Raw genomic sequence first — 13,340 nt, forward strand, 5'->3', positions numbered from 1 at the left:
CAGCTTCTTGAAAGGGAGATAACTTATACATCATTGGAGACTTTTAAGGACTCCATTAGGGGGCTATGTTATTTCTTGGGACACCACTCTACTGTAATAACAGAATAGTTCACTCAAAATTGTAGGACTGTGGTGCACAAGGCAATATTTTCAAACATTGTGTCGGTTGGAATGTGAGAGAGCATCAAGCCATTTGTTCTCTATGATTTGTTTTCCCCCAGTGGCCCTAGTAAATAAATACTTGTGCAACTGCAAACAGAGGAAGATACTGAGATTGCTATCTTTCATGACGATTAAAATGACAGTGGGCTGAAGAGAAGGCAAATAAAGCTTGAGGATTTGGTGTCTGTTCTTTTGCAGCTGATGAGACACAAAAACTTCCTTAGCATATTCGGTCCTTTGATGATATAAAGTATATGTGGACCCTCCCATTTTCTCCTGTCATTGCATTGCAGGTCAATTTCTTGTCAAAAGAAACCAAACCTTTCTGTCCTTTTTTTATTACATTCCAGCTGGTAACAGGGTCTTTTAAGCCTTCTTCTTTTCCTAGGTTTCTATTTCAGTTCGTGTTGTAGCAGACTATTATTCCCATGCTGCTGGTGTACTTGAACGATATTAAATGTTGTTTCTTTGTGATTTTATGAGAAAAACCACAATCGTCCAATTCAATTTTGCAAACCTGTTCCCTATCAATGACCTTTTGTGTCCAGCAAACACCAGTAATGCCTCTTCTTTTCAACATTGTGTTTGTCACACACCGTGTTGTTTTATTATGCTGATAAAACCTCTCTCTCCTGAACAAAAACTCAGACACTAGAATTAGAAAATCAGAATATATCAATCTATTTCAATGCTACAGTAAATAATTAAGTTGTATTCCATTTGTTTGTATAAACACCAGCAGACTTTCCCCTATTTCCACTGCCCAAGCTGAACATGCTATTTCCAGATGGATGACACAGAAATATTACTAAAAATTGTGCTGGTTACCCTAGGAGCATCTCTCTTACCACTTCCACTGTTGAATCTTTGTATGGATTAACCAGAAGCAAGCAGAAATTGTTCTTTTGGAATGGTTTCAAATTAGGCCTTCCAGTACTATCTCTTGTTACCCCTGAAATTCTTTACCAGTCCCTAGATACCACCCAACTGCTACCAAAACTGAGAACTCCCATCTGTATTAGAGTTTTTTCTCCAAAAATTCCTACTAATTTCCATAACTAGTTTCTCCCTGTCTTGAATTCCTTCCATCTATGAACAGCTTTCAGATAGCCCTTTTTCATTCAACTAGGGTCGTCATCTGACCCATATTCCTTTGGCCCATGTCCCATAAAGAGCAATCACCAACTAGGCAGATCTGCAAAATTTTATCCCAAACCTGCCATTGAGTGATAGACTTTATGGTCATAATAAATCATTTGCAAATATATACATTATTTAATATTCAGGTTTATCGTATAATTGAGTTTCTCAGTGAAAATTTAGATGTTCTTCACATTGCACTCACAGGGTCTGTGAACCTCCTTACTGTGGGCCCAGATGTCTTTGGCCTTTCTCCCTGTAATGTGGCTCTGCTGTTTGCCTGAGGGAGGTGAAGTGACTTGAAGATCAGCCCAGCAGCTCAGAGTTCAGACTAGCCTAAGGACAGACAGGAGCCAAACCTGTAGTTCCCACTGACCAGTGTGAAACCACAATGCCTTCTGCTATGGGACCAGCACCACACTTCAGGATCAGCAGACTTTCTTTGTGGTTCTAGGGTAGCATTGCTCTGCCAATTCACTTGTCCCTTCTCAGATTTCCTCTAAAACTTTCCTGCTGAGAGGATCACATATCAACAAAATGAGTCAAAAAAGAACAAAGTTAAGAAAAATAAGGGCCTCTAAAAGGTTCAAAAAAGTAACATTTGAGAGCAGGGACAACTTTAAAAAATGTCTTCAGGTTGCATTGGAAGCAACCAAAGTTCATTAAATATTAGAACGAATATTTAATTACACTAAGCATCCTGCCCATTTTCCCATATGCCTTTCTTCTTTCATAAGTAAGTAACAATGAATGTTTCTTTTCATAGGGCAGTAAAATGAGGCTGAACTGATTTTCTATTTCAGCCCTTGGTTTATCATGGAAAACTTTACTGAAATTTCCATTAATCCTTTTCCATTAATCCTTTCTGGCCTATAATACAAACAGTATTGTTATAGGTATTGCTGTAAAAGGGAAATTTTTATACTCAGTTTTGCCATCTGTTTTAAACTGTATGGCAGCACCAGGAAAGAAAATCCTACCAAATTATGTTCATATTTGCAATAAACTTGGTCCATTAAATAACCTAGTTGGCCCTACTTGGAAAATGAAATCAGTTCTGGTTTTATGGTCATAAGATACTAGATGATTCCTGATGGGTCTTGTTGTAAGGAAGTGCTAAAAGGCTAGGGCTTGAACTTCTTCATATAATACTTAAGGGTAAATATGACCAAGCACCGACATCCTGATGACAAGAGGGAGAGAGAGAGACCAGAAGGAGATGCAATGGGACTATGCAGATCCCTAATAGGCTGGGGAATATTTAATTTCTGAGTAAAATGAATCAAAAAAATTGTGAATCTCAGAATTTGCACACAGGCTTTCTTGTTCTCGCAATAAGTACAAGGATTTTTTTAGTAGGCTTATTGCTCAAAAAAGGTTCGGAAGAGCAACTCTGTTGAATGAGAAGTTTGTTGGTGATCTAATTCTGTTGCTTTCAGATGATTTCACTAGATCGTGATAGAGAAGATGCACATCAATACTTTAGGAGAAAAGTTAAGGGCGTCAACCTACCTACAATAAAGCTTTCATAGCACCCCTGAAGCCCCAAGATAAAATATGAACATATATGAAACTCTAGAAAAATAAAATATCCTGAGTTTTCCTCAGAAGAGGCCCTGTTTAATGATTTTGTTACTGTTGTGTTCCAAAGTTGAAATTAAGTAAGCTTCCAATTATAGGCATGACATCTTATTGAAGTTGGCAACAACACTGCTGCTAAGACCATTGAATCAAGATTTCAATTCAGATGTTTACATGAACTTTCAAAGATATGCATCTCAGCCCATCTTTTCCATTTACTTGCTCCCAGCATGTCTGTTGGTCTTTTTTCTTATTCTAACAGGCCAGAGCTAGGACAGCCTGGACTTGGGACTAACATCACAATGAATTTTCTTGTGTTTAGTAGGTGAGTAGATACTTCTTCCTTTTAGTAGTTAGGGTTGAGAAGGTAGGGCTTGTGTTTTCTGCAGGCTTCACTTCTTATGGATGTGGATACTTTTTGGTAGCTGGTTTTGGGGTTTTTTTTAATTAAATAAATATCAGTGAACTTTCAAAACTAAAGAGGCTTTTCTTTTGAAAATGTTCTGCATCCTTTTAAGCTCCATATATTCTGTGTTTTAAGCCAATGACCTGTAAGTGCTTTTCTCTTCATGTTGAGGGTGGGATCAGACCATGAGGTGCTTCATTCAATATGAAGGACCTCCTGGTCTGTTTATGAGAGTACCTAAGTGTGTAGAAAGTGGAGTTGCAATTGTTCATCCTCTCAGCTTTGCCAAAGTGTTTTTCTAAGCTGACTGCAGAAAGTTTATGTGACATTTCTGGATATAGAACATCAGATAGGTGTGGTGGATATTAATTATTACTGGAATAGTAGTAGGCATATAGATAAAAATATTTCTTTATAATTTTTGATACAGTCAGAGCTATAACTCGTGTCTGTTCGTATCTATGTACAGAAATGGGAGAAATTTCTTTTGACTTCATATTTCATGTTCTGAATCTTTGTATTGTGAATTGAGGCCTTCAAATTCAGTGTGCTGCTTTCCACATAATTTAATCATTGGCTATTTCAGCCCACTGCTTTATTTGAGAAAAGCCCCATGAACCAAATTATTCGTGTTGTAAATAACATAATATGCGTTCATCAGTTTGATCGCTTTTGCTTCTTTCAATAGGTTTGATTGGATTCAGTCTCTGGACATTTAAAAACTGCCAGATAATCAATAGGGAAGCTGAAATACTGAATGAGATTGATGAGGAAAGATCCTTGGTAATAAAATATTGGTAATGTTCTCTTTTAGGCACTGTATATGATAGTTGCTCTATGAACCCTATGCAATGTCTGCCATTGGTCTTATAGGAACCTGTTTGTAGAAGCACTCTTCAGTAGTTGCCAACCTTGTGTTATTTACCTGTCATAATGAACATTGCAGATGTTTCTACACATCAGTCATTCCTTATGCTCAGTAGAGACTGCCCAAGTGTGTGAAAACACTACCTTTACAATCATGTCCATAGAAAGAAGATAATTTGGGCAATTAACATTATAAAATGTCAAATAGTCATCTCTCTACAATGATCTACATGCTGTCCTTGCTATTATCATCAGAGAGTCATAGAACACCCTGAGTTGGAAGGGATCCATGAGGATCATTGAGTCTCGCTCCTGGCCCTGTACTGAACCATCACCAAGAGTCACACTGTGTGCCTGAGAGTATTTTCCAAGCACTTGAACTGTATCTGGCTTAGTGCTGTGACCATGTCCCTGGGGAGCCTGTTCCAGTGCCCAATTGCTCTCTAGATAAAGAACTTTCCCTAATATCCAACCTAAACCTCTCCTGACACAGTGTCATGCCATTTCCTTAGGTCCTACAGATCAGTGTCTGCACCTTCATTTCCCCTCATGAGGAATCATATGCTTTTTCAGGTATAGGCTGAGAAGATTCTATTATAAATAACTTTTTAAAGTTTTGTAATAAACTTTCACACAAGCTAGATGGGCTCTGTTCAACAAAAAGAACTGTGATTCTACAAGAGCTTTGGAGAGACTCGATGATTTCAGCTTCTGATTTATAATACATGGATGAGGACACTGTAAATGGACTAATAATTCTCCGTACCTCCTGTTTTACTTGGCTGAACTGACTGAGCCCTTTAGATGGACATTAGTGAATTCTCAGCATTATTTTGTCAGAACACAAGTTGATGCCCATGACCTTGGCCTGGCTTTTTTCCTTGATGATTACATTTCACTCAGTGACTCTGCACTGTGCTTAGAGAAGTGTTTTTCCATGTTGTTTTGTTTACAAAAAATTTAAATTTGGGGTGGAATTTTTTACATATAATATTATTTAACCTTGCCAGAGGATACTGAGATCACACAGCAAAGAAGAATCTGGCAGCAGTCATTGCCTTCACTCATATGACTGAGCTCTGAAAAGCAGGGTACAGTGAGTGGGAATGCGAAGCTAGTTCATGAAAATCTTTAAAATATTAGAGTGGTTTAGATACAGTCAGCAACTATTAAGTTGCCCTAATAAGTTCTTTCTAAAGTGACACTGAATTTTGCTATGCTGTACTTTGCCAGCTGTCAACACATGGAAGGCATAGTTTGGATTCTTGGGTATCCTTACCTGAAAATATTTTTTATGTACTGATAAAGCAAAATATGTTTGTAAGAAGGGAAGAAAAAGGTCCAGGAAAAAAGGGGATGTCTGAAACTGATTGAATGCATGCTTCAGGGAATACTCTGGATAAATTGTTTAAGAATGGTTTTCTTTAATAAAATAGTAATGATAAGAAACTGACTTCAAATCTGAATAGGTCACAAGTGAAATGAGTTTGGTGGTCTTACCAAATCCCTTTGGAAATTTATCCATTTTACAGTCTCCATGTATAGTTTGATATAACTTGTAATTTCTGTTTGACTTCAGTCAGCAGTCTTAGGAGTGAAATTACAGGTTGTTTCATCTCAGAGCTGAGGTGAAGAGACAAACAGATTGTGAGAATACCTTTGTCCCTGTATTCTTTCTATACCAAGACAGTGTTACAAAATAGTGCTTTTCAAACATCCTAAATTCATACTCATATAAAATACATCATTTTTCCAAGATTAATGGTAATTTAAGTGGCCTTACTTTTAAGTATCCATTGTGCAAGTTATATCAAGGAGTGTGGTGTTATTATCACTATGCACTCTGCAGTCTTGTTTTAGTATATTTTTAACAATGCCGTTTTCTTTGGGCACCTGTACCAGCATTTTCCCTTGTGCTTTGTCTGCGGTAGATTTCTCCATGCTGCCCTAATGGCATAGTGATCACATTATCCCTGGGAAGCTGAGAATTGAAATATCATGTAAACATGTACATATTTTTTTCATAATTTGCATTAGTGATCATACATGGGAGTTTAACTGGCTTTGAAATTCTAGTGACATAGGTAATTCAAAAATATGGACCTATAGAAGTGGAGCAAGTTGCTCATAACACCAAGGCTGTGGGTTCAATCCCTGTATGGGCCATCCACTTAAGAGCTGGACTTGATGATCCTTCATCAAGTGGGTTCCTTCCCAAAGAATATTTTGTGATCTGTGTGTATGGTGGAAAAATATCAGCTGGCATCCTAATATTGGAGCATGAGCTGCTGGTGCCATGGGGCAGTAGTGCAGTGTTACTCACCTCTCACAACCCCAGCCCTGACACACGACCCAGACAGGCTGTGGTGGCAGCAAGGTGGCTGGCAATGAAAGAAAGGCTTCTTGTTGCCACTGCTCTCCATCAGATGGCTGGGCTGGCAAACAAGTAGAGGACATGGCCCTTGGCAGCCTCCCATGCTTCCATGCTGGCATCTCACCTGCTACACATTCCAGCACAGGAGACCTAGCAGATGCATGTGACAACGTATCTCTAAGCTCCTAAGGTCTGCTGAAACTGATTTCTAAGAGAAAGCTTAAATGCATTTTAGAGACCAGAAGTCAGTTTAGTGTTTTGTTGATGTTTTATTTTGTTTAATCTAAACAAGAGGTTGAGGTTTTCTTTTTCATTTTCTTTATTCTGTAAGTTTCTGTTGAGACTGGAAAGCCATGAATGTTTCTGTGATTTGCCTGCGGAAAAATATGAAAGGAAAAAAATTATTTCATTATATGTTCAGAAAATTATGCTGGCTGTTATGACATTTATGAGGTAGAAAAGAAACAAAAGCAACAAAAAATGATATTTTTTTAGTTCTCACATTTATTAAAATTGTTAACTGCATAATTCAGTTATGTTACAAAATACACTAAATTCTAAAAACAAAACAAAGCAACAAAAACTATGGGTCACACTATAAATTTCTATTTGTTTTCTTGTCACCTACTTCTCCCTCCAAATATTGCAAGGACAATTGTGAAACATAGATAAATTGCGGATCTAAATGCAAGTAGTAAGTGCCAAAATTCTAAAGTTGTCGTACAGGATGTTTGCTGTGTGGTCTGTGTGTTAATCAATAAGCAAATCCTGAATGCAGGCAGATAATTATTTATCTATGTGTAAATATGTTTAATGTTCCCATCATTCATTTAAGCGCTGCTGGTAACAATTTGGGGGAGGCTTTTGCAATTCAGTTCTGGTTATGTTATGTTGAAATGACTGGTTTTGATACTCCAATGACCAGGTTTAGCTATTCCTGCTTTAGGATGCATGTGGATTTTCAGACTTATATTTTGTTAGGGATGTGAAGCCTTGCTTATTCAGTGCCATTATTTATTTGTTTCTGGTGAATTCAGATAATAGTTTTCAAGGTGTTTTTCCATTCTTGAGAGACCTGTGGGTCATTTAACCTACATTAGATCTGAGGGGTCTGAGGGCTCTTCAACAACAAAGAATTTCCAGATACTTTCCTTTAGGATGTGTCAAGGGCAATACAGACAAAAGAGTGATGTCTCCTTTAACAGTTTGATAAGTATCTCAGGATATTCTGCAAGATTCAGTACTGTTTCTACAGTGTACTCTATTCCCATTCAGCATAATATGGCTCAATATACTGTATGTGACAATGGTGAAGACTTATCTTTGCCCTGAGGGCTAAGTGCTGTAACACTTCTCAAGTGATAGGCTTGATAGAAGTGATGATTCAGAGGCAATGATCTGCTAAAAAGTCACATTAAATATGTGTGAGAATTAAAAATATAGGTCTGTGTTTATCTTGACTTTTATTTTTAAAGTTTCAAAGGCCTATTTATTTCCAGCCTAGAAATCCCTTGTAAGGTAAACTAAATCATTCTTGTATTGACCATTTTTTCATGTCATTCTATTGAGGCTCCTTCCCAACTGAGTTCCTTATTGAATTGTATTTCTATGAGGGTATTGTAGGTTAGCAGCACATTTTTATGATACACAAAAGCAATGCCTTCTGAATTTCCAATGTCTTGCGTATTGTTCCCTATAGAAGCAGCATCTCTGAAATATGGAATAAATCAAAACAGAAACAGCTGGCTCTTTGCTTACTGCTGTTATTCTTCTTTAAGTTTACATTTCCTAAAATAACTTCTCCTGCCTAACTTTCTTAGTGGATTAATTTAGAATAAAGCCATCTTTTGCAGAAAGCTTAGACATTTTCAGCTATGCTGTCTCACTGATAGAAAGAAAAATATATAATTAACTTCTAAACCTGTACAAATACTGTTTGTATACAAACACACAAACAGTGCTGACTGCACACTCATAAACTCTATGCCCATAATCGGACATCTGACGATGCATGGTCCTGAGTAAACCTCTAAAATGGTTAGAAATTAGTGTAGTGTTAACTGTTCAACTATTTTTAAATATTAACCCCAGGATCAGCTTCCAATAGTTTCCCTGGAAACTTAAAAGAGTGCAGGTGAAGTTCATAGTCTGTACTGCTGAAGCCAAACAGGGGCACCTCCATTAGTAAGAACTCCTTTCTCAATGACTATAGTCCCTTGTCAAGATGGTTACTTAGAACAGAGCACATGTACTTAACTGAATTTTGTTACTCTGAAACCAGCTGGGATGCAAAGCTGTTTGCTGCTTAGGCAAGAATAAAGCCTGCAGACATGGGCATTCTCTTCTTGTAGTACATCCTCACATCTTCCTTTTTTGTCAAGAAATGTGGCATGATAGATACCCATTGATGCAAAGTGGTAACTAGTTCAAATTGTCCAAGACTCCCTCCACTATCCAATTACAATGTCATAAGAGCACAATAGGTCTCATTCTCCTGCTCACAAAGGTGGGGATCAGACCATTTAAATTCATTCTCCTTATGACTTACTGCACGGGAGGGTTTGCAGGTGCATTTCTTGGGCTGGAGTGTCAGTTTCCTTAGCATGCCATTAGATCTACTATTTGGAATTATTTTTAATTCTCAGTTTAGCATTTAGGAAGCACAGTTTGACAGTAAGCCTCCAAAACTCTAGAAATAAAAGATTGTCTAACACATGTGAGTTGGAAGAATGCAGAACTGTGGACCAAAGGAGAATAGATAAGGAGAGAACAGGAAAGATAAATAAGTGAAGAAATAGAAGTGTGAATTATTCCTCTTCAATAAGATTTTCTGTGGTTTGTACACATGTATATATACTCACATTCAAGTAAAAAACCCTACACAGATCATAGCACTAATACACACTCTCTCCCTCTCTCTCCTAAGGCCAGACCTACAAGATCTAGGATTTATTTCTCCACTCATGACCTTTCATAGCTATCAAGTATAAATGATTTTCTTTCACTTATGTCCAGGCTACGTTTGAAGGTCCTGTAGGTCTCCAGCAAGAATTATCTGTAGATAAACCTGCACTGTTTCTAAGTCACTTCTGCACAATAAAAAATATCTGTACAATCATTCTTTATGTGAAAACATTATTCTTCATTTCAAGCAACCTTTAGTTTACACAGCCTTTGCTGCATTTTTAAAAATGAAAAGTGTGCATTTCTTTCAAGTATTTTTAATTCCTTCTAAGTAAGAAACTGTAATGTTGTTATGGTAGTCCTTATAGTCTTGTCAGTACATACACTCACTTTTCCCAAGCTGCCACTGTAAAATAATTAAGGTAACCATTGGTGAATTAAATACCTTTTTTGCCATGGAGGATCATTGGATTGAATTCTCCAGAGGTTTAAAGTACATGATAGTGGCAATGAGATCAAGAAAAATCAAGTCACTGGATACAGAATATCTATTGAAGCATTCTACAAATGCAGTATAGGAAAGAGCTTAATTTTAGTGCCTTGGTAATTTAGTAGTTTTCATTCCTGGTCGAAATTTAGTTTAAATGAAGTAAGCAAATTGTTCTGGACAGTTAGTTATCATGGATACTATAATATTGCACCAAAAGCAAATAAGACAGTGAAATAGATAGTCCTGTGGTACTCAGTACAGTTTGTTGTTATGAGCTATATCCTACACCTTTCAGCAATAAAACAAACTTAACATAATGAGGATTCTTAAACGAAAGGGAGTGGAAAGAGTAAAGCCCAGGCTAAGTTTTTAGTTCAAGGAGTAGTGTAAAATCATCTTCATTTAGAGTTCTTATCATATCATTATAAAGTAATGTCCTCCATCTTACCCATAGCCTATCTGTCCACATCTCTTGCCCTTTTGTCTCCTTTTGCTTTTTCATGATGTTGCAGTTCGAAGATGAAGTCTCACTTTGAGCACTCCCACTCCTAGGGAACTTCCCCCTCCTACCTGGCTCAGCATCCTCTATCAGAACTCACTTTTCAGAGATATTCTCATTACTTCACTCAGAGGTTTGCTTAATACACACTTTGGGATTATTATCCAGTAAGGAAATGACATGAAAATAATTATGTGCATTCAGATTTTTCATCATCTGATGGTTAGTAGCTGACAAGAAATTTTCTTCTTTACTAGTATTAGTGTCTGCCCAAATGTGTTGGAAAAGTAGTCTTGTTCTGCATACTGTGTAAAGCACTTTGAAAGGATTAAAAAATGCTTAAAGTCTAACATACTTTGGCAAAATCTTACTTATCAGAAAGATATGAAGCATTTCTGTATTAAGCATCCTCTGACTTAAAGCAGTGAAAATCAGAATGTGGCAAAGTGAAACACCATCTTTTAATATAATTGAAGGCAGGTTTATGTCTCTGTAAGTGGCATAATTGTGACAGGTACAATTACCACATAGTAAGTCTTCACTCAGAAACTTGACCGATTGGGGAACAAAAATACTCTCCTGTCCCAATAGAGGGCAACAGGGAATCTCTAGGTTCATGTGCCTTGTCCTGAGTGGTTTCAGAGACATCTGATAGCATCTGAACTGCAAGACAGACAACCTGAATAAACTTCCATGTTTCATAAAAATTTTCTTTCATGTTCTCATTTTTGCTTGTCACTGAATCCAAAGGACTTATAATTGAATCAACAGTGCTGCCACCTTAGAATGCAGGTGAAGTAGCTGGAGTCTATGTATCTTTTAAGTCAGGTCTTGAAGCCCTAGAAACTCAATATCCATGCACAAAAGACTTGTTCTAGTGGGGCAGTCTCTGTGTGAGATTGCACACATGTTGCAATATCAGGGTAGTGCATCAAGACTGTAAGCACAATTCTGCATGATCCAACCCACCTCTGCCTTGCCTAACCTTTCAAGAGCTAAAATGGATTTCATGGGGAAGTGAGGAGTCCTGACTCCTTATTTGTCTTGGAAGAGTCAAAATGCAGCCTTTTTGGTATGAAGGGGAGTGGGTGGCTTAGTCCACGGACTGGCTGTAAAAATGTCTTTTATGCATCTGTAGATGAGGAAATGTTTTTCTTTCTTTTGTAGTCTTTTGGTAATCACCTGGCCAATCATCTCCTACAGCCTTTTACTCTAGCTATTGGAGAACAGGATGTGGCTGTTTGGTACAAAGAATTCTTTTTCATCATGTACAGATAAAAAGCACATCTAAAATCATAGAATCATAGACTATGCTGATTTTGGAAGGGACTCATCAGTATGGGTCATTGAGTCCAAATACTGGCCCTGTATAGGACCCAAGAATCACACCATGTGCTTGAGAGCTATAAAATACTCCTGTCTTCAGAAAAATCTGGTCCAATATAGTGAGTTTTCTCATAGCATGATCTTCGTTAACATTTTAAAGTGATTCCAGCATTGGCAGTGGCAATAAAATTTAAGACAAACTGGAAATGTGGAGATTTCTTACCTCCATCTGAGTCTGTAGGGATTTATGCACTTGCCAGCTCATCTTTGTAGGTTCAAAGGGTGACCCCTATAAGGTATGTATTTAGGTGATTGTTAAATATAAGTCTAATATGGAAAAAAAAAAGATGCACACAGAGCATGTAGAATGGAATCCAGAAATACCAGCCTACTCCATTTGACCTAGATAATATTGTCTGCCATAGTGTAATACTATTAAGATTAGTATGCCACATAGAACAGAGCAATAATTCATTTTGTAGAAGTGCAGGTTTATCCTATACAGAAGAGGGCAGTAGAATTTGTAAGTGAAATTGAACTAAACAATAGTGTGTGCATTAAGTTATCATGGTAATAATACGATCGAAACATTACATTTGCATAGATGAGAACCTGAAAAAATCCTCGGGATATAAACAATTTCAAATTTAAACATTATTTGCATAGTGTAGAAGCTTTATCCTATGTTGAGGCTGCAAAAAGTTGGAGATGACCATAAGACAGAACTGCTGGGAGTATTTGGGTCCTTCTCTGTTACAGCACTACTCTCACTATAGATGGTATAATTAAGGCTTATAGAAATAACTAATTCAATTGTGACAGCTTCGTGTATCTTGCAGTTAAGGAAAATAGATGGAGAAATAATCTGGGGATGCCAAATGAAGAGATCATTTCTTTGTTTCAGTACCACTTCACCCCAGCTGGAGAAAGTTCATGAAGAGCTCTATCTGTTAAGGGTATGTTGAAAGATATGATGCTTCAGACAACATTAGACTCAGCTATGTCTCTTTTGAAGCAAATATGCTGCCTTTTCTTCTTTAAAATATGAATACAGGCTGTGAGTATGAAGAGTTGTATTGACTAGTCTTGTGGATTTGTATCTGTCATCTTTGGGGTGAAAAGTTTTCTATGACAACATCTGTATACAGACTTCTTTTGAACAGGAGATATTGTTATTTTTAATGGGAGATTTTAAGTGTCTGGGACTTTTAAAATTATTTTTCAACTATTTCCAAAATCTTTAATGGGTGATTCCTTTAAATTTTAGGGGCTGATATTGAAAGAAAATAGAATAGAATTTTTTATAGAAGTTTCTATAACAAAAATATTTATAGTAAAATTAAAATTTGAGGAGCTCAGTTTTAAATGTGGGGGGAAGAAAGAGTTTTGCTTAAAGCTGGAAACAATAAATTCCTCTTTCTTTTAATGGTAAAAATTCCAGTTAGTCAAAGATAATCGAGTCTGTTCATTTTCTGTTTCTCTTTTTGTAAAGGTGCTTCCGTAGTCCGTTACTAGGGAGCCTATGCAGCATCCTCTTCTTGCCAACCAAACTATAAAAAATATCTCCATGCTTTCAAGGGAAAAAAATTAA

At 37.0% G+C, this 13,340-nt stretch overlaps 1 protein-coding gene across 5 annotated transcripts in view; it reads left to right on the forward strand.

The window, feature by feature from the left end:
• Positions 1-13,340, forward strand: part of NPAS3 (neuronal PAS domain protein 3) — a 592,150-nt gene that overhangs the window by 371,673 nt on the left and 207,137 nt on the right. The window contains exon 1 of one of the 5 annotated variants that reach the window (XM_088167278.1): positions 12,595-12,705. The exons of the other annotated variants lie outside the window; for them this stretch is intronic. Coding sequence (XP_088023404.1) covers positions 12,628-12,705 — 78 coding nt within the window. The 5' untranslated portion in view covers positions 12,595-12,627. Of the gene's footprint in view, positions 1-12,594; positions 12,706-13,340 lie in introns of those variants that run through there. 5 annotated transcript variants of the gene reach the window in all.

The sequence above is a fragment of the Sturnus vulgaris genome, chromosome 6 (assembly GCF_052056855.1).
Source record: "Sturnus vulgaris isolate bStuVul1 chromosome 6, bStuVul1.hap1, whole genome shotgun sequence".
NCBI classification, from domain to species: domain Eukaryota; kingdom Metazoa; phylum Chordata; class Aves; order Passeriformes; family Sturnidae; genus Sturnus; species Sturnus vulgaris.